Raw genomic sequence first — 22,142 nt, forward strand, 5'->3', positions numbered from 1 at the left:
TAAAGAGCAGGTCTAGACCAAACTCTTTAATTAGAGAGAGACCCAACGATTCAGGAATTCAACATTAAGGATTCAAGAATCCCCACATGAGCAGCATCAGATATTATATTAGGACACAGTGGAGGAAGAACTCCTCTTTAACAGGAAGAAACCTGGAACAGACCCAGGCTCAGAGGGGGGGGGGGCTTTCTGTCAGGGTCTGTGTTGGGTGGAGGTTGGACAGAGAGAGAGAGAGAGAGACAGAGAGAGAACAAACAACAACCAGTATACTAACAGCAACTATAGTGCTGACAATATGAATAATAAGCATTATGGTAACATTGAAAAACATGACAGTAGTTAATATCTGAATAATAATAACAGGACTAATATCAGAAAAAAAGTTTTGGTGGCTGACGATCCTCAGCAGTGATTTATGAAGCCAGAGAACCACAGCAGGAGAACCAGGACCAGGATCCACAGGAACCAGAGAACCACAGCAGGAGAACCAGGACCAGGATCCACATGGAACCAGAGAACCACAGCAGGAGAACCAGGACCAGGATCCACAGGAACCTGAGAACCACAGCAGGAGAACCAGGACCAGGATCCACAGGAACCTGAGGGATGAGAAAAGCACAGAAAGGCTCCGGGGAAGATACCAAGTTAGTAACAGGCATTAAAGAGACATGAAGCATCAGGATGGAGAGGAAGAGGAGGAGAGAGGAGGCAGCCTGATAATAAGGAGTTACAATAGTCCAACCTAGAAGTGACAAATGCATGGACTAATTTTTCTGCATCATTTATAGACAAGATGGACCTGATTTTAGCAATATTATGTAGATGGAAAAAGGCAGTTCTGGAAATCTGTTTAATGTGGGAGTTAAAGGACAAATCCTGATCAAAGATAACTCCCAGATTCCTCACAGTGGAGCTGGAGGCCAGAGTAATGCCATCCAGAGCAGCTATATTGTTAGAAAATGTGTCTAGGGCCGAGCAGAATAACTTTTTTTTTTAGTTTTATCTGAGTTTAGCAGCAGAAAGTTGCTGGTCACTGCCTGTTCTCTCTCCTGCCATCAGGGAAAAGGTAGAGGAGCATTCGCTCCAGAATAGCCAAACAGTCGCCGTCTGGCTGTTTGCACCATGTACTTCAAGTCCATGTTCTTCAATTCAGAGTTTTTATGGTGGCAGCATCTGGTGGCCATTCGAGGAAAAGCAGTTTGAAGCACACTGGCTTCAACATTGAGCCGGGACACTGGTGGTTGGTCCGGTTCTGTTCATCTTAGTGTGTTCTGTGTGTGAGCTAGTAAGAGACAGCAGTGAACAGACACACACACAGTCGGCTCTTAAGCTGACCGAGACCCAGACAACAGGGATTGATATTGTGGATTAGAAAGTGCTGTAATCCGTGACCCAGTCGATAGCTCTGCAGCCTGTCTGCCAGAGCACAGTGGACTTCTCCAAGCCATGAACCAAACATGGGTGTGGGTTTACCATGTGTGTATATGCATGCGTGAATGACAGAGAGAGAGAATGAGCTTGACACACTCGGAGTAATATGACACGTGTCTTGGTCTAAGAGTAAGAGGAAGGTTTACACTGCAGGGATGAGCCAACTATATATAGAGCAGAGCACAGGGTGAGCAGGCAGAACGACAATCAGGCAGCTCACTTACAGGCAGTACAGGGGAACTCACTGCTGGTAAGCATGCACCCTTATTTCTTATATAAATGACTGTAAGAGGAAGAGGTGCTCATTAGGCAGGGAAAGATCTGTTAGTCACATTCCCATTGTTAGTGCTATAGTCACTGCTAGTACATTGGTTGTTGTTTGTGTTGTCTCTCTCTCTTTCTCTCTCTCTGACTCCTACCCCTACAGAAGCCACCCACATTGAGCCTGGGTTTGTTTGAGGTTTCTTCCTGTTAAAGGGGAGTTTTTCCTGCCACTGTTGCTCAATATAATATAATATCTGATGCTGCTCATGTGGGGATTCTTGAATCCTTAATGTTGAATTCCTGAATCGTTGGGTCTCTCTCTAATTAAAGAGTTTGGTCTAGACCTGCTCTTTATGGAAAGCGTCTTCAGATAACGCTGTTGTGAATTGGCGCTATATAAATAAAGATTGATTGATTGATTGAAAGATTCTTTAGGCCAACTAAATAATGGTGAGTAGAGCTAATAAGCTGCTGTAGCTAAAAAAAAAAAGTATCAAAGCTCAGTGAAGAAGCTATTAAGCTGATATGTCTAATGCTCTTGCTACTTCAAGGAAAACTGAGGTTTTTGTAACTTATATTTTTGTAGTTCCATCATTTCTGTTGGTGTGGAGTAGAGGTGAACAATTCATATTTAAATTTGATTTAAACATCAATTTAAATAATTTAAATAAAAATTTTGCATCATGTAAATTTTGATTTTGCAGTTTTCAAATCACAAGACCACAATTTGAACACTAACTTGCTTGTTGTTGAAGGTGAGTCTGAAGGCTGGGACATGCTTCTTCACACTGCATGTAGACCAATTAGCATTAATTAGTGTTACTCGAAAACTTTTGTATTGCTGTTTCTTTTGTACTTTAAGGATTATGATGTTTTTCTTTCCTGTGTCCTAAGGAAGAAACCCCTTTTAGTTTTGAGTCATCTTTGTCTTTCTGCTGTTTAAACACCAACTAACCAAGTGGTGAATCTGACTCTGTGGGATAACCCTACCAGTCTTTGAAGCTAACAGTTGTCAGTGGTATTAGGGCATTGTCAGTCACATATTAAAACACTGTGACTTCCCTGCAGTGTGTCCACATCTGAAAGTTTTGATTCAATTTGAATATAGTTGAGTTGTGTCAAGCATACGGCTAATGGAATATGTTGATAAACTGGAATTAATTTGTCAAATTGAAGTTTAGAAGTTGACATTTCTGACATCAACAACAATCAAATGCATTATTTTATCCAAATAATAATGAAATGTAGAAACGAGTTTATACCAGTCCAATACCAGTCTGGAGATTAATTTAAAGAGTGCAATGTTGGGCTCCGTGCCTGGGCAAAAACCAGACACATCTGTCTGATGCAGGGCTATGCTTGACAATATTTGTGATACAAGCTGTTCCGGTGAGTTCAGAGTTATTCGCTCTGTAACCTTTTTCATTCCAGTTGGTTGCAGCCCTGAAAACACGTTATAGATATAAAATTAACTGCACAGCCTTTCACTTGAAATGTATTTTTAAATTTTGAAAAATTTTTAAATTTTAAAATATTAAATAAAAATTCTCAAATAAAAAAGAAAATTTTGTCTGCAGAGCAGCTGTCATTTTTTTATTTGAAAATCCGAAACATTCAGCTCAGTCAGGTTTAACAAGGGCTCATGTCAAACAAAGCTACTTCAGACATACGGCTCAAGTTTTCTTCCATCCTCACGTGACATGACAAACTCAAGCGATGTCCAGCGCTCCCTTTGCAGTATCTGGCAGTATATTAAGGCCATTCTCTTGTCAGCTGCTGCACAGCTCACTTGAAAACTCACTTGTTACTGCTCATATATGCAGCAGTTTTCATAGAAACTTTCATAAGCCCCACCTCCACCCCAGCCTCCACCTGTACAGAATTATACCATAGGTACATAGGCATAGTCAAGGCATACTGCATAGTAATAAGTATCAGAAAAACCTAACCATAACCTAAAATCATTTGTGTCACAATGAAACATGTTAGACTAATTGAATGTGGGTGCTTCTTCTTTCAGGATTTGTATGAATACCGGTAAGCAGCAGAAGCCAGTGCTCACAGGCCAGAGGTTTAAGACCAGGAAAAGGGGTGAGTACCAAATAAACCTTTTTAGGTTTTTGTGTAATGGCTTCATATGAGCCTTGTGTCAGCTATAAGGCAGTAGTGATGTCATCCTTTACCAAAGCTACAACATGGGCTTGTTTTTGTCAGGCAGTGTTTCACTGACTATCTGACTTTTGAGATCTCCCTTTCACACACACATACAGTTACAAGCAAGGAAACTCCTTTCAAAGACATTTTGAGCTCCACAAATGAAAGCCTGGTCACATTCATCCTATTAATTAGAAGTGGGCATAGGACTGGCTCCAAGTTAGGCATTTTGACTGTCCAAATATTCTTCTTTTTTTTTATTCTGTCCTTGCTGCACATCAAGGCTTGGCTGGCTGGCAAACTACTGTTGCTGGCAAGTAGCCACCAAGGTGGTTTTCAGACTGAAAAATGTTCTACATCAAAAAATGCAAGGAGCTGTGCTTGTAGCAGTGCATAGGTGAAACACTCAACACCGTCGACAAACCGTGTCATTCTTAAGCTGTTTAGACAAAGCCAAGCCAGTCCCCAAGGCATGATCACAGCACAAATTTTGATAACACCAAATTCACCAAAGTTGTACATGATGTGAAATAACTTATTTCACCGTGAAATTTTGTTTTAAATGCTAGTGTGACTGGGCTTTAATGCTCAAACACAGAGAGAGCATGTACAAAGAAAGAAGGAAGACTAGGAAGATCCTACTTTCAGGACACAGAGCACAACACTAAGGAATCATGCCATGCTACACAGGGACAGGAAACAGCTAAATCTGCACCCCAAAATAAATGCATCTTTGTTTTATTGGTGAAATTTAAATATTGCTGTCACAGTAGAAAGCGGAACCAGACAATGCTGAGCACATGTTGTGTTTACTCACATCTGTTTTAGAGACAATGACAAAGCAAATTAAGTTAAGTCAACTAACCTGTCAGCCTCACAAATGAATGTGGAAATTGATTCAACTGACAAAGAACCAAATGAACCTGAGCGAAAAAAAAAAGAAAATTTGTGATGTCCTCGAAAGCAAAGTGTCTGGGCACCTTTGAGCTGTAAAATGATACTACAAGCATGTACAACGTGCACTTCAATTTCTAAAAATAGCAACCATTTCAACAACCTTTCCGTTTTGGCAACCAAAAGCTGATGCCAGGTTGCCAGCTTGGCAACCACATTTCACTTGTGTTGAGCCCTTGTAATGCTCATACAATCCATGAGTTTCAGCACTGATACCACAACATTCTCCAAATTTCTGTAAAACCGATTTTCAGTAAAGAAAGCCTCTACAACTTTCAATTTTACAAATGTGTCTAACCATAGGCAGCTGTACAAGAACCTCAAAATGCAAAATAAAATATTCCTAATTGACAAAGTTGTGATAGAATCAATAGATATTAGATTGAATCAGATTGAATCAGCATTGTTGAAAAACCCTGAGTGGATTAAGTTGAGCAGCTTAGCCTGCTGCTAGCTTTCAATGTTCTGGGTTAAAGGGAAGAATCAGCAGTCAACGGTCTAAATATACTCTTAATGATCCTTCCAGTCAGTACATTACAGTAACGTACACACAGTAGCATATGATGTACAGTAAGCAGCCTACAGTGTCTCGAAGTAACAGTCCAGTAACCAAATACTGTACATCAAAGAAAAAGAATAGATTGTCTGAAAATGTGCGCTGTTATTACTATATTTAAACAACATGGCATCCTCCCTTTTCACCCGACCCTCCTGTGTGGCTGTTAAAATGATGGTCATACAACTACTGACAACCACTCACAACTACTAACTGAATCTAAAACACAATGGACTTTGGAGCAGTAAAGTAAAGTTTATGTTGTAAATAAATTGAAAAGTTAAAGATGCCTCTCATGTGATCCTGTGTCCTAGATGAAAAGGAGAAGTTTGAGCCAACCGTTTTTCGAGACACGATTGTTGCAGGCCTCAATGAAGCAGGAGGTGACCTGGATGCTGTAGCCAAGTTTCTAGATGTCACAGGGTCGCGGCTGGACTACAGACGCTATGCAGACACTCTGTTTGACATCCTCATTGCAGGCAGCATGCTTGGTGAGTGTTTTCACATTTTGATCCAATGCCATGGCAAGACTAATTATATTACAGTAGAGTATATTTATTGTCCAGACTGTTAGTTGAAGGAGAGGGTTGGATAGCATAAGGGTTGCATAATTGAAATTGCCATTATTCTCCAGGAAATTTCAGTTTGAAAGTTATCTGATGTAATGGTAATAAAAGGATAATAATGTCAGCTATCAGCCAACACTGCTGTTCCAATGGAAAAGAAAGACATTGGTGTCAGATTATTTTACTGACCATCAATATTCTAACATACAACACTGGAAAATGGTCAGTGCTACACTAGTTCAGTCCAGGGCTTTGTGTTCACATAGGGTGAGGACAAAGAGATCACTGCTAGCTTTGGCAGATTAAGACAGTAATTCCCACTAATCAAAGAGATCTCCTCACGAAGCACCAGAGAACTCAAAGTTCCAGTTTGGTTTCCACTACATTTCTCAAAACACAGTTAATGCTTGTTCCTAGCTGAAACACTACTGTATCTATCTGGCTTGTTGTGTCAGCAAGGCCTTTGTATTCTTTGCACCAGAGGCCAGAGAAACTTAACTACATGGCAAGTTCAAGTGCATTCATTTGCAACCCCCCCCCTTCATTCAGATATATAAAAAAGAAATTAACTCTTGGCTGAATAAAGGGTTCTCCTGCCAGAGACGATGAAAAATCTGGTATTACATACCATCTCTAGAGATCAGATAGAGTTTTTGGAATCATAGTTGCGTAAGTAATAATAAAAGTAATAATAAAAATAATAATAATACAATTTATTTAAGGGCGCCTTTCATGACACTCAAGGTCACCTTACAAAAATACAAATAAAAAGTGCATTACAACAGGCATAAAAACAGGTATAAAAACAAACAATACAATACAAAGACAGTGCAAAAGATCAGAGGGAGTAGGAGAGTTTGAACAGATGAGTTTTCAGTCTGGTTTTAAAGAGGGGTAAGGAGTCAATGTTGCGGAGGTCAGGGGGGAGTGAGTTCCATAACTGGGGAGCCGAGCGGCTGAATGCTCAGCCCCCCATGGTTACGAGGCGAGCAGAGGGGACAGAGAGATGGACAGAGGAAGAGGATTGGAGGGTGCGGGCACTTTCGGTCACAATTACATGCAAGATATTATGTCGCCAGTGTAGACTGTACTGATTAAAACTGGTGTATCTGATCTATAAGCCCGAGTGAGATGCGTGTTAAACCTGCCTGAAAAGCGTTGACAGAGGGACATTCTGTCAGAGCTGTCTTTCATTACAATTTTCACTTTTGTAACCTTTTGACCGATCTGTAGTATGCCTTTTTTCTGTTTATATGTTTTGTGCTGTCCTTTAATCTGTCTTTCTAGTTTGTTCTCTGTGACTGCCAGTCACCATTCAGGGTGGCTCACTCTGTTAAACTATCCATCTATTATCTATACCACTTATCCTTAGAGGGTGTCGGAGGGGCTGACATGGGAGAGGTCCCTGACTGGTTGCCAGTCAACAACAGGGCTGATAGAGACACCTACAGGCAATTTAGAGTCACCAGTTCACCTAACCTGCATGTCTTTGGACTGTGGGAGGAAGCCAAAGTACCCATAGAGAACCCACGCAAACACAGGGAGAACATGCGAACTCTTGAAACCCGGAACACGGAACCTTGTTACTGTGAGGCAACACTGCACCACCATACAGCCCTCTGTTAACCAATTACAAGTATAAGGTTAACCCTCAGCCTAAAGTAAGGGTTCACAGAGTTAATTATAATACACACCAGTTGATTATCCAAAGACTTGCCTCATGTGAAATAGCACAAGCATGACAGCTGATCAGTTACTTTTTATAAAGGGAATATGACAGAAGCTACCTTAATTTAGGAATGAGCCCAAACTCATTTTGCGATCTCGTTCTTTCGGTCATTACCCAGAGCTCATGACCATAGGTAAGGGTTGGAACGTAGATCACTGGTAAATCAAGAGCTTCGCCTTCCGGCTCAGCTCCATCTTCACCACAACGGACCAGTACAGTGCCCGTATTACTGCTGACGCTGCTGATACTTAAACTCCCCCACTTGAGGCAGCAACTCACTCCCAACCCAGAAGGGGCAATCCACTGTTTTCTGGCAGAGAACCATGGCCTCAGACTTAGAGGTGCTGACCCTCATCCCGACTGCTTCACACTCAGCTGCAAACCACCCCAGCACATGCTGAAGGTCACAGTCTGAGGAAGCCAACAGAACCAAATCATCTGCAAAAAGCAGGAATGCAATTCTGAGGTCCCCAAACTGGACACTCTCCTCACCTCGGCTGCACCTTGAGATCCTGTCCATGAAAATTATGAACAGGATCGATGATAAGGGACAACCTTGGCGGAGTCCAACACCCACTGAGAACGTGCTTGACTTTGTGCCGAGAATGCGGACACAGCTCATACTTTGGTTATACAGGGACCGAATAGCTTGTAGCAATGAACCCGGTACCCCATATTCCCGCAGTACACCCCACAGGATTTGCAGAGGGGCACGGTCATAGGCCTTCTCCAAGTCTACAAAACAATGTTTACTGGATGGGCAAACTCCCATGACCGCTCCAACAGCCCCGCAAGGGTAAAGAGCTGGTTCACTGTTCCACGACCAGGAGGGAATCCGCATTATTCCTCTTGAATCTGAGGTTCGACAATCAGGCGGAGCCTCCTTTCCAGCACCCTGGAGTAGACTTTCCCGGGGAGGCTGAGCAGTGTGATACCCCGATAATTGGAGCACACCCTTCGCCAATCCACACCACACCACCCCGGTCTGCCAATCCACAGGTACTGTCCCTGACCTCCACGCGACAATGTCGAGGTGTATCAACCACGACAGCCCAACAACACCCAGAGCCTCCCAGCATCTCAGGTCGAATCTCATCCACCCCTGGCGCCTTGCCACAGAGGAGCTTCGTAACTACCTCGGAGACCTCTGCCAGGGATATGGACGAGGCTTCCCCCGAGTCTTCTGACTCTTCCTCCTCCACAGAGGATATGTTGATTGGGTTCAGGAGTTCCTCAAAGTGCTCTTTCCACCACCCGACGATATCCCCAGTCCAGATCAGCAGAACTGTTGAACTAATGCCTGTTGTGTTCGGCTAAAAACAAAGATCAGCTGGATAGATCAGATAACTGCTGATAATAAACTGATAATTGCTTGCTCATGTGGGAATTCTTGAATCCTTAATTTTGAATTCCTGAATCGTTGGGTCTCTCTCTAATTAAAGAGTTTGGTCTAGACCTGCTCTTTATGGAAAGAGTCTTGAGATAAAACTGTTATGAATTTGCGCTATATAAATAAAGATTGATTGATTGATTGAGATTGATTGATAACTGCTGCTAACTTTCGCTTAAAAAGGTTAAGTTGAATGGTTTTTCTGTCATCCTGATTGTGGTGCTGCAACACTCTCATTATGTTCCACTCGGGAGCGGTTGAGTCAGCAGTCAGTCTGAGAAGCAGATTTGTCTGGGAAAACCAGGAAAGGTTGAACATTTTGGACTACCTTCAATTGTCAGGTGACAGACGCAGGAGCTCTAGCATGGAGCGAGCTGGCGTAGTCCAAGTAGATGACAAGGGAGCTTTGGTCACTAATATGTGTTTTTTGAGAAGAGTCCAAGATTTTGCATTATGATATGTAGTGAATATAGGGGCAGCCAGCAGTGCACTAGATTTCTTTGTTCTTTTTGTGTGTCAAAGGCCCACATAACTTAAGAGCCCAGAAAGAAACAACAGAAATATTCAACCCTCAGCATTAATTAGATAATAAACAAATAATACAACATACTCAAAGCAACCGAAATCCAAAAACATTTTTATCAGCTTGAGGACCATCACATGGCTGTCCAGCTTGCTTGTGCAGCTTTGGATAGGTCATGTTCTCAATAAGAAGTTCAAAAACTTTTAACTTTAAACCTTGTGGTCCCTTACACAGCTCCTGGAGGGACTCGTATTGATGAGGGCGACAAGACCAAAGTGACCGCATACTGCGTGTTCACCACAGAGGAAAGCCATGCTGCTCTACGCCTATATGCTCAGGTATGCCCACAATCCCCTTTGTACTGAGTGTGCCAACCGTGATTCTTTCATCACATTATCACATAAACATACTGATTACTTGGCTAATTATGTCACTGTCAATTTTGTGGTTCTAGGTTTTCAACAAGCTCATCAGGAGATACAAATATCTGGAGAAGGCCTTTGAGGAGGAGATCAAAAAGGTGACACCTTTTGATATGTGGTAATGTTTGACATAGCTGCATTCAAAATCATTATTTATTCTCTACAATACATAGTTCACATTTTAGTGTTGAACAATTGTTATACTCTGTATAGTAGTCCATATACTAGATTATCCTACAATGCGATGTGCTGTCTGTTGTTGTGTAGTTGCTGCTTTTCCTGAAGGCCTTCAGTGAGTCAGAGCAGATCAAGCTAGCCATGCTGACAGGGATTTTGCTGGCTAACTGCGCACTACCGCCTAACATCATCACCAGCCTCTTCACTGACAGTGTGGTCAAAGAAGGTGAAGATACAACTCTGCTGCATTCTAAAGGACTCTGAAGGAGAAGTTACTACTTGAGTAGATAACTGAGTAGCAGGTTGTACAGGGGTAGTGGAGGTGCATATAAAATTGAGGCCTAAAATATGGTACCAAGTGAGTCTCATTAGAGACATAACATTCTCAGCTTGTGACTTGGGCCTTTATTTATCTTCACTGCAAAGAGAACTAGGCCTTTATTTGAAAATGTTAGAATATGTTAGAAAGACTTTTCTTCTAATTTCTCCTGTTCTGTGGATACATTCTCAATACTTCCTCCATGTTTACTTTCTTAACTAAACAAGAAATTGATTGATGTGTGAAGATGTGTGTGGAATTGTGTGACTCTTCCATCACAGGCTATTTTTCTGTACCACAAGGAAACATTTATGACAAAAAAAAAAGTCTTTCCAAATTGACTTCTTTCCAAATTTGACGTCACTTTTCAGGGATCTCTGCATCATTTGCTGTGAAGATGTTCAGAGCATGGATCACAGAGAAAGATGCCAATTCAGTAACCTCATCTCTAAGGAAGGCAAACCTGGATAAGAGACTTCTGGTAAGTAAAAAGTGAGCAACAACTGGTGGTACAAAAGGCCCAGTACCCCTGCCTCATTTTCAGAAAGACCACCATTGTTCTTGTCCCACTAAAGCTCTCAGCCTAAATGACTACAGCCCAGTAGCACTCACCACCACATGTCATGAAGTGCTTTTAGTCAAAACCATCATCACCTCCCCCCTCCCTGACTCATTTGGTCCACTACGAATTTGCATAAAGGCCAAGCAGGTCAACTGACGATGCCATTAACCTAACCCTCCACACTGCCCTCTCCCACTTGGACCAGAGGAACACATATATGAGAAAGCTGTTCAGTGCCTTTAAGGACTGCATACTCAGCCCTCTCCTGTAGCCCCTGTTCACATATCATCAACCATTGGGGTTCACATCAGAAAGAGACCTGATATGGACTCACCTCACTGACACCATCACAAAGATGGTGAGACGGCTCTTCCTCCTCCACAGACTGAGGAAGTTCAGCATGGACTCCAAGATTCTCTGAAACTGCTACAGCAAATCACCCCAAAACAAGAATGAATTTTAATTCTATTTATTTATTTGTCAATACTCAATAGCTATTGTTAGGCCTTGGGTTAGCCTTGACAATGAGACTATTGTCCCTACCCAGCTCCTGAGACCCAATATATTGTAGGGGAGGAGGGGATGATTTGAGCCCGTGGGGAAGTTGAGCCACCCCTTGTTTTAAGGCAATCATAGACGTAATTGGTCAGATGTGTGTGTGTACATTACAGTTTATACATTTTACCATTGTACACTTGTCTATGACAGTATTTTTTTTTATTGTATATTTTTCTATAAGACTATTATTCATAAGGTTATTTGATAATAAGATATATTTTATTCCTATATTTTAACCTCTGGATTATGTTTTAGATTGTAATTGTATTTGCATCATTTACTGATTCATACATATTTATTTGAGTATTTTTAGAGAGTTAGAACTAAGACTTTCATTGCCATTGACTTCTTCATTGTAAATGTGCATATGAAAATAAATAAAGAATTTCTGTCTTTGGGTCTGAGTACTCATTACAGTGGGATCATATATCAATCAGCTTCATTAATAGTGTAATAGTGTCTTCTTTCTTCCAGGGATCCATTTTCTGCTCTTAAAGTTTGACTTAATGTATACCACTGTTAATGATAATAACCATGTCCTTCTGTGTATTTGAAACAAACTGATGATACAAACTGCATCTCTTCCTATGAGTCACAGCCTTTTTAATGTAAGCTCCGGCAGACATCCAGTCATGGACTATGACTTCCTGTATGTGTGATCAGTGTCATGTGTTAAAAGAAATGTCCCTTACAGATGAGGGTGCTATGTGGTTAATAAGACATAAGACATATCTTCTTCAAGCTTTTTTTCTGTTTGACCTTTTCTGACAGGATGAGCTGTGAAGTGTCATTTCTAAAGCAATGTTCTTTATTGTTAAAGAGTTGTTGTTTTCCTCCCATGTTGACTTCAGGAGCTGTTTCCTGCTAACAAACAGAATGTGGAACATTTCTCTAAGTACTTCAATGAAGCCGGGCTAAAGGAGCTGTCTGACTTCTTGCGTGTGCAGCAGAGCCTGGGAACCCGCAAAGAGCTACAGAAAGAACTGCAGGAGCGCCTCTCCCAGCAGTGCTCCATCAGAGAGGTACAGACAGCTGTATTCCACCACTGTAGGACCATACTGTCAGTGTCATCAGTGTAATCAGCCTTGTGCCCTGTGTGTGTGTGTGTGTGTGTGTGTGTGTGTGTGTGTGTGTGTGTTTAGATGGTGGTGTTTGTGAAGGAGGAGATGAAGAGGAGCCACCTACAGGAGCAGGCTGTAATTGGCTTGTTGTGGACATGCCTGATGAATGCTGTGGAGTGGAACAAGAAGGAGGAGTTGGTCACAGAGCAGGCACTCAAACACCTCAAAGTAGGTCACACACAGCTGATGACAGCGTTAGACAGCACAACAGCTTCAGCTGATACACTTTCCACTGCGTTCAGGAAAAAAAACCACAGTGCAGCTTGTTAAAGAGTTCATTTTTAGTTCTGAGTAAAAATACCTTCTGCTCTTCAGAATGAATGGGAAATAGATAACACACGTAGTTAATATTTTAAAGGTGTCATTTTTTACTACCCAATGTTAAAACATGACATGGTGCTCTTGATGAGATTGTTGATCAGTGTAATGGATGACTTTGCCACCTGCTAATGACTTGATTTCTTTGGGTTCCACCCCTTTTGTATCTGTTTTGGTGTTGGTGGTGTTCCCAACACTACTGACATTATGATATCTTTGACACTTTGTTGATGCCTTCATTTGAGCAATGTAAAAATATGTTCTAAAAAACTCTTTTAGTATTTAACAAAAAAAGCCAAAGTTCTCCAATGTAACACGCTGTCTAAACACACACAAGCAGCCACACAGGAAGTGAAAGCAGTACCTTAGCAGAGCACTTATCTTCAGTCCTCCATGTGTGTCACACAGGATGCATTCAGGCACAGTGCTGCTGTTTAGGTCAGCTGTGTTTTTGCAGTGCTTAAGGTTCAACAGGTAAATCTGAAAATGGTTGGCTAGAGGAATAGACAGATTCAGATAGAGGCACATCTGCTCCATTGGATGGATACTAAAAAAAACATGGCTAAAATGCCTCCAAGCCTCTAGTTCAGTACAGGGTGGTACTGAGTTTGGCTTTGCACTGCTATGAGAATTTCTTTCTTTTTTTTTTGCCATACAAGCAAAACAACATGACATTATTAGCGCTAGTGGAAATGTACTGTAGTTAAATGAATAATGTTCCCGCTTTTTGCTTCATTTAGCGATGCTACTACAATGTCTATTGTTGGTACTTGTTAATAGTGTGGTGTTGCTAGAGATATATTTTTATATGATATATATATATATATATATATTTTTTTTTTATCAATTAGCATTGATGTAGGCGTTAGCGTGTTTAGTAGGTTTCTTTATTGCCAGTATTAGCATTGTGTTAATGTGTTAATGTTTGTATCAATGTATTGGTGACTGTGTTCACATACAGGAGCATTAGTTTTGGCATTAGACGTAGTTGTAGTATTGGCATTCATTTTGATTTTCATATTTGATTTGCTTTTAACCTTTGTATACAAGTTGTGATTAACATGCTTTCAAAAAAAGATTTTCTTGCACTCAGTTTTGCACATGCAGGCTCAAAATACAGACACATAATCCCTCCAGACTGAACTACTGCCACCCTATTGGTGTTATTAGCAGGTTATTCAGGGTCAGGTGTTCACTACATAACGGTGTGTGTGCTCTTTCTCAGCACTATGCTCCTCTGCTGGCAGTGTTTAGCACTCAGGGTCAGTCTGAGCTGGTGCTGCTGCTGAAAATCCAGGAGTACTGCTACGACAACATCCACTTCATGAAGTCCTTTGCAAAGATAGTGGTGCTCTTTTACAAAGGTCAGGATCTCACACATTCACACTGCCTCAGGTTTATCAAGTGTGTTCTCTTACATCTGTGTATGAAGCCATATATCTTCCTGTTGTTTGCTTCCTAGTGTGATGTCTGAGTAGAAGTTTTAAGCTCCCAGTACTTTCTCTCTTAACTCAGCTGATGTCCTGAGTGAGGAGGCCATCTTGAAGTGGTACAAAGAGGCCCATGCTGCCAAAGGGAAGAGTGTGTTCTTGGAACAGATGAAGAAGTTTGTTGAGTGGCTCCAGAATGCTGAAGAAGGCAATAATGAAATTACTTTATTACTTCCTTTATTTTATTTACCAGACTCTTTGAGGAGAATTTGGTATAACTGCAGTCAAACGATCAGATTCCTGCAACATGTGTAGTTAAAAAATGGATGTAATCTGCATTTTGATAGTAAATTGATTATTACTGTCTTATTTTGAGTGAAATGAGTTGCAAGTCTCAGTGAAATCAGCAGATGAAGCTGTCATCTCATGCTTTCTTTTCTTCCTTCCCAAAGAGTCAGAGTCAGAGGGGGAGGAGAGCTAAGGAGGATGAGCAGGAGGTCTTCATCCAGTGGCGGGAATGACAGCGCAGCAGCTAGTAAACGTGTTGTGTAGAGTCCATCTGGACACAAGTGGAGGCACTCTAGCCATAACTACCACACAGCCACACAGAGAACACCGCCAGAGAACCAGTGAGCAGTGAACACCAGACCACGAGTCAGTCCCACACAGGGAGACTGCCTCAGTGACACCCAGCCACCTCAGCACAGACTCCATCTGTAACATTGTCCAGGGATAGAAACATGACCTCTGCAGTAGGTGTACACTTTGTAAAACTCAAAGCTCTCATCTTTTTATGAATAAACTGGTTTTATATGTACATGTGTACTTTGACTGGGACCTTTCATTAGTAATAACAGTTGGTGATGTTGATGACAAATGATGATGAAAACATAGTGTTGATGTTGATAAACTGTTTCACCAACAAAGTGTCTTCTGAAGATCACCTTTGCCGTATCTCTGCACCAACACTTCAGTTAATACCTTCCTCAGTGATCCTCACAGTCCCTGGCAGGTAGAGTCACTTTACATTATAACAAGAAATCAAACCCCTTCACTAAAACAGAAAATGGTACCATCAAAAACAGAAGTAGTGCAAAAGTAGAAATGGCACAAATAAGGGAAAAAAAGGAAAGTTAAACTGAATAATAGTATCATAGATGAATACGTTTTTAAACCCTTTTAAAAACCATTCCATTCAGGCTAGCCAATGTATGCTAAAGCCCCTGACTCCAGCTCTGTGCTTGTGTGCATTATTTTCCAAATTTTCCCAAAATGTTGAACTATTTCCTTTTTTTTTAAGTCATCACAGGTACTGTTGTGTCCCACTTCATTGTTTCCATGTGTGTTTTCTGTGGAGCCAAAACTCAAAATTCTTTTCTTCAAAACAAGAAATGACGTTAAAGATTGCAGGTTTGGTCAGACGACCAAATACTGTTGTAATGATTTGTGCTGAAGGCACATCTGCATCACCTTTAGCTTCTCTGTTTGAAGGTTCTTTGATATGTTTCCCCAAATGTCTTTTTGAAGTACTTGTTCATCAAGAAAGTTAGTGGTCCTGCTAACTTTTTGTTGGAAACATTTTTGGGAAGGTACTTCTGTCTATGGAAATATGAGCTGTTCAAATTTTAGGATAACATAGTCATTTAATTGTCACTGTAGCTTTGTCTCTTAAGATAGCCAGCATTACATTAGACTGTGATGCTAGTTGTAGGTTTAATCATGTTAGCAGTGCCCTATGATAGAATAATGCTTTATCGCATTATCAACTATCTTATATCAATATTTTTTTCTGATCATTTAGATTAAATTGAAATATGATACCAGTGTTTGGACACACTCTCTCATTCAATGTTTTTTCTTTCTTTAATTTTTGTAAGATACGTTGTAGAAAAATATTGAAGATATCAGGGGGTCGTGACAAGGAGCTGATCCCCCAACTGATCAATTCATTTCAATTCAATTCTATGTCTCCATCGACAAACACGTAGTACGTTGACTCACTCTGATCAGACCTCTGATCACAAACACCTCCACACTGATCTGGATGGCCTTACTGTGCTTGGAGCATCATTTACATAGAGCAAGCTTGCCTGAAGACGCTCCTATACATGGCTTGTTCCAACAGAAACCTGCCTAGTGACAAGGTCTAGACCAAGCACCAAATGTGTGAGTGTGCATATGAATGGTTGCCTGTCTCTATGAGGTCCAAGGTGTATCCTGGCTCCAGATGAACTTGCTTGCCAGTCAAGAGGCATTGGTTGATAATAACATTTTTAATACCGTAGTGCTCAGTGGTACTAGGGCACCAATGAATGTAGGGGTTCCAATTAATCCAGTCGCTCCTTTGTCCCTTGATAGTTAGCTGCTTGGTGCTAACTTTGCGATTGTCAAAGTAAGGAAGGTGGAGTACTGATCCATGTAAAAGACTTTGAAAGGCACCCATGTCGCTCTTACTGAGTCATACAAATACTTAGGACTTTGGCTTAACCGCAGACTATCATTCAAGACTCATATTCAACAATTGACTTAAAAATTTTAAATCAAACTGGGTTTCCTGCGTAGGATTAAAGGTTGTCTGTCTCCATCCAACTGTAAAACTACTGTGAAATCAACCTTTATGTCTGTTCTGGACTATGGAGATATTCTGTATTGTCAACTCTTCAGCAGTGCATTACACTTTATTACAAATGATAAACTCAGGACTCATCATGGTTCTTTGTATCAGAAGGTTGGATGGACTTCCTTACAGACTAGAAGTAACAGGCACCTCATGTTGTTCATTTACTAAACTCTGCTGTTGAAGCTTCCAGACTACCTCACATCTCTCCTCTCATTTAAATCCACCAACCTCAGATCATGATCCAGTGCCTACCTAACTGTAGAGATCCCTCACATCCACACTGACGTTGGCAGAACTGGGTTCAGGTATTTTGCACCTTTTACACCTTTTGCACCTGCCGTGAAACTGGAGTCACTCATCACCATTCGAGAATTTCAAACCTTATTACCTGATGTCTTTTTTGATTTTTGTAACTGCTTCAGATGACCTCTCTTTATCTCTTGTTATTGGTTCATTTTGTATTGTGTACATTTCTGTTTCTGTATGTTTTTGTGAATGTTGCTTGTTCTCAGGTCTCTCTTGGGAAAGAGAGCTCAATCTGAGTGAGTCTGCCTGACTAAATAAAGATTAAATAAAAAAAAAAGAAAAAAGAAAATAAAGCACTTTGAATTGCCTTATGTCTGAATGGTGCTATATAAATGAATTTGCCTCGCCTTGATATCTGCAACGTGGTGAACGGGTATTTCATGGAGTAACACAGGCTTTGTCACACAATGCAAAGGTGACCCAGTTTTTCCCTTGTTTCTCCATTACCACTCCACCATCCATCAGCAGGTGATAAGTGCAAAGCATCAAACATTAAACAGCATCTTCTCCATAGGTGAACAGCACAGGCCATGGAAGGTTCTGTTGGATAGCTGTCAGCTGAACATGGCGACCTGTTATAACACACTGAAATCTGATGGCAGGTGAATGGTTTTACAGCATTTTTTGTCACTCTTGGATGAAACCAAAGAGTTCATGGAATCCAGAGGGCAGGATGCCTTCCTGCTTCATGACACTGAGTGGATACTAAAAGAGAACACTGGGGAGATAGAAACATTTGAACTGTGAACTGCAGGGCAAAGGTTAGACGGTCTCTGACAAGATCAGTGCTGTTAACACATTAAGACAAAGTGCATTTACAGAGAAAGAGATTGTTGCACTTTACTTTCCCTCTGTGATGTTAGTGCTGAACAGCTAAAACTAATGATGTGGAGCAGTTTATCTCATGAATTAAAGTGACAGATTCTTATTAAGTAGGCTTCAGTTTAATTGTTGTAAATACCACTGGCATCAGTGATATTCAATGCAGGGTCATTCAGATTGTTTGGGAATTGATGAATTGTCACATCCATGTCCGTGCTTTTATTTTGAAAACAAAATTCCTGTACTAGTATGGCCACCTTTTTTTTTAACTTGATGCCTGTTTGGCATGTGACTCAGTGAGGGATGGAAACCAAAGTATTCTGCCCTCTGATTGGCTACAGAGAAGTCCTGTTATTTCCTCTGAAAGTCTTCATTTTGATTGGCTGCAGGATGTCTATTAAAAAGGGATGTAGTTTTGCTTTTGTCCTTATGCAGTGGGGACTAGGAGAGACGGTAAATGTCTCTTATGTTAAATATGTTCCTCAGGGTCAGTATTCTCTAACTGTTACCCTGACCAGGTAATGTTTGCTTGCTTTGGTGTTGTTCTGTGTGTGTGCGTGCTAAGAGGAGTCCTGGGCTGACCTAGAAACCATTGTGTTCTCTTCAAGCCAACAGGGTTGCCAATCATTAATCGTTAATGAAGTAACATGAGACAGGAGGAGCTTCATGGATGGCCAAACAAAAAGCCAGCTCACAGCAGTGGTACTAAACCCTGAATCCGGATGGTGGCCCACTGATCTACATTCTCTCTGGAAGGTTTTCAGAGGAAATAACAGGACTTCTCTGTAGCCAATCAGCGGGCAGAATGCTTTGGCTTCCATCCCTCACTGAGTCTATGCCAAACAGGTGTCAAGTTAAAAAAGGTGGCCATACTAGTACAGGAATTTAATGTAATTTTGCCCAAAATAAAAGCATTGACATGGATGGGGACAATTCATCAATCCCCAAACAATCTGAATGACCCTACATTGAATATCATTGATGCCAGTGGTATTTACATCAATTAAACTGAAGCCTACTTAATAAGAATCTGTCAAAAAATGTCTCCACATAAATTATCACATATAGTCACCTTAGATTAATGGTCCAGATTTTTGAATTTTCTTATATTAACCAAAAATTATCCATCACTGATAGTGAACACATGGTCCTGCCGCCAGGAGGAAAATAATCAATGTCTATTCATGACAAGAAAATATTCTTTTATTCTGAAATCTTTGTATTGCTTTAATAAGACACCCTCAGGTTACACCTAACACTGTGTCCTAACAGCAAGTGAGCAGCAGTGACAAAAATGATTGTCTTGTTTTCTATTAGACTGTCCTAACTTGCCGCCAGCGAGGCAGCGTGATGCGGCCTGGTATTTTGAGCTGAACTTTTGTTCAGCGGGCTTCTATTCCTGTCGTGTTGAAAGCGCTGTGACACTGTGTTCAAGCTGCAAGCAAGCATCCGGCAGCTGACTGGTGAAGTTGAAATGAGGAGCTATCTGTACTGTACCTCCTAATTTTCCTTAGAAAAAAAAACAAAAACCTAAATCCAGCAGGCTGGAGGCACATTACAGAGAGCTGATATCCATTACAGCAACCTGCTGCTGTTGGCTGAATTGTGTCCTTTCCAGTAAAGAAACGTCTAAATATCCATCTATTATCTATACTGCTTAAATCCGTCAGGGTCGCGGGGAGCTGGAGCCAATCCCAGCTGACTTTGGGCGAGAGGCGGGGTACACCCAGGACTGGTCGCCAGCCAATCACAGGGCCACATACAGAGACAGACAAACACTCACACCCACATCTACGGCCAATTTAGAGTTACCAATTAACCCAGCTTGCATGTCTTTTGGATTGTGGGAGGAAGCCGGAGTACCCGGAGAACCCACGCTAGCATGCAAAACTCCACACAGAAAGACTCCAGGTTCAAACTGGGATTCAAATCTGGAACCTTCTAGCTGTGAGGTGACAGTGCTAACCACCGCACCACCATGCTGTCCCTGTCTAAATATTACAATATAAAATATATGTTTTCAGTTTAACTCTTCAGAGTCACGGACCGCCCGTCTGGCGTCAAAGACACAAACACAAAGAAAGGCAAGCTAAACAGTTTTAATGGGAAACACAAAGGTAAAATGAAAAGTAGGAAAAAAAACGGCCATTTTACCCCAAGACTCTGGAGGGTTAAAAAGAACAAATGGGAAGAGATGAAGGGCTCACCATCTCTTACTGCTCACAGATTGTAGCTCCATGGTTTGTTTACATGATGACAGTAGCATCTGATGTTACAGTGTGATGCAGTGTGACCGTTGGAATCTCACTGGCTGTTAGGACACGGTGTAATAGTGACGTCTTTCTAGTTATTATGGTTATCATTATGATCACCCAAAACATCAGCTTCTCTTAAACCAAAATGCTCCTGTTTCTCTCTGTCTCTGAAGTTATACCATGGTCTGGGTGAATACTCGATTCTGACTGGCTGCAGGGTGTTACAAAGCGATAATGGACACCTACTAAACAGTTCCAGTGTCCTCGCTGTTCTAAATTAGTAGCATGGCTGGCTGGAGTAAACCTAGAAACAGGGACACAGCGAGAGCCTGTTTACAATGTGATTACCAAGCTAGCTTATTTCCAACAGTGATTGGAACGCTGGTCCTTCAGTGTCTCATCCTCTGAAGACCACAAGATGGAGACACGTAAGCTGCAGGAGTCACTCTGAACTCACTGAGACTTTAGATCACATGATCACTCTGATCACATCTTTGAACAGTTCACATTAATGATTGCCATTCATGTGGGAAAGCCTGAGATCTGGAGCTTTTGTCTGCACGGCAGTAAAAACCGTCAGCATGTATCAAATCAGGGCAACAATCCTGGAGGGTGAAATCAGCACAAGTGATCATCTCACATGTCACATTGAGCTCCCAGCTTCAGCTGCAGTGACAGGAGCGTTACACTCCACCGTTCATTGGTCTGTGAAAATCCTGATACTGATTTGGGCACAGTGGCATGGCTGGTTAGTGTCAGCATGTTCATTTGTTTGCAAAATGAGGAGTTCAGAGATCAGCTATTTCTCAGTCAAATATTTAATCCAAATATTGGAGAATCAAAATGGCTCGTAAAAGGATCTCTTCTGTTCAGAAAACCACAGTTGGTAAACCATCAGCTGCAGCCAACTTCCCTGTAGAGAGTGAGCTAGCTTAGCATTACACAATGTCATATACTCAAAATGTGCAACTATCTGATTGGTTCGTCAAAGATGGGGAAGAGCCGTGGTTTAGACTGAGCTCTCCCGGTTTGCACAGGCTGGTCCCAGCCTCTAGGCACACAGATCATCCACTCAGCAGAGACGGCGTCCTAAAGGGGAGGAAAACCCTACACTCTCTCATCTTTGTGTCTTTTCACGTGCTTTGGTTCAACTTCAGGGTGTCTCTCTAATTAACACTATTCCCTTATTCAGTTCTTAACCTTGAGTTGTTTCTCTGTGTGATCTGAATGTGAGCCTGTGTCAGCAACTTATTATCTTATTTCTACCTCAGAGCAGATTCCTGAGAGTCTACACCCTAACTGTGTGAGTTTAGGTGTGTGTGTGTGTGTGTGTGTGTGTGTGTGTGTGTGTGTGTGTGTGTCTGTGAGTATATGTGTGTGTATCTGTGTGAGTGTGTGTGTGTGTGTGTATTTATTTCAGCATAGCTTTACTGCTTATTGATTAATAATACATTTACATAATATAAAAAGGCACTTCATAAGCATTGTAACTTTTAAATCTCAACATTAGCTAGCTAGTCTTGTTGTTAAAATACAGTGACATTATATTTACTGTTTGCCAACTGTGCACAGTGTTCTTTACGTTGAATCTTGCTAGCATAACGTTAGTTTTGTGGCTAACAGCTGAGCCAAAGGGTTCTATGAGCTGAGGGGCAAGAAATATCT

General features: G+C 41.3%; 2 protein-coding genes across 3 annotated transcripts in view; one reads left to right on the top strand and one right to left on the bottom strand.

The window, feature by feature from the left end:
* ssr2 (signal sequence receptor, beta) overlaps positions 1–22,142 on the bottom strand; it is a 102,636-nt gene that overhangs the window by 38,697 nt on the left and 41,797 nt on the right. The window lies entirely within an intron of this gene.
* On the top strand, positions 1,648–15,276 carry bzw2 (basic leucine zipper and W2 domains 2). 2 transcript variants are annotated; one of them, XM_070846493.1, is made up of 12 exons: positions 1,648–1,681; positions 3,716–3,786; positions 5,674–5,850; positions 9,802–9,905; positions 10,022–10,087; positions 10,257–10,392; positions 10,857–10,966; positions 12,457–12,627; positions 12,748–12,894; positions 14,270–14,408; positions 14,560–14,682; positions 14,927–15,276. In XM_070846493.1, the coding sequence occupies exons 2-12, from the start codon at positions 3,723–3,725 to the stop codon at positions 14,953–14,955; spliced, it is 1,266 nt and encodes a 421-aa protein (XP_070702594.1). In that variant the 5' UTR covers positions 1,648–1,681; positions 3,716–3,722; the 3' UTR covers positions 14,956–15,276. The 2 variants fall into 2 exon arrangements, with proteins under 2 accessions (XP_070702594.1, XP_070702595.1); XM_070846494.1 differs by lacking the exon at positions 14,927–15,276 and having other exon boundaries at positions 14,507–14,601.

This window comes from Pempheris klunzingeri, chromosome 16 (genome assembly GCF_042242105.1).
Source record: "Pempheris klunzingeri isolate RE-2024b chromosome 16, fPemKlu1.hap1, whole genome shotgun sequence".
Classification (NCBI taxonomy): Eukaryota; Metazoa; Chordata; class Actinopteri; order Acropomatiformes; family Pempheridae; genus Pempheris; species Pempheris klunzingeri.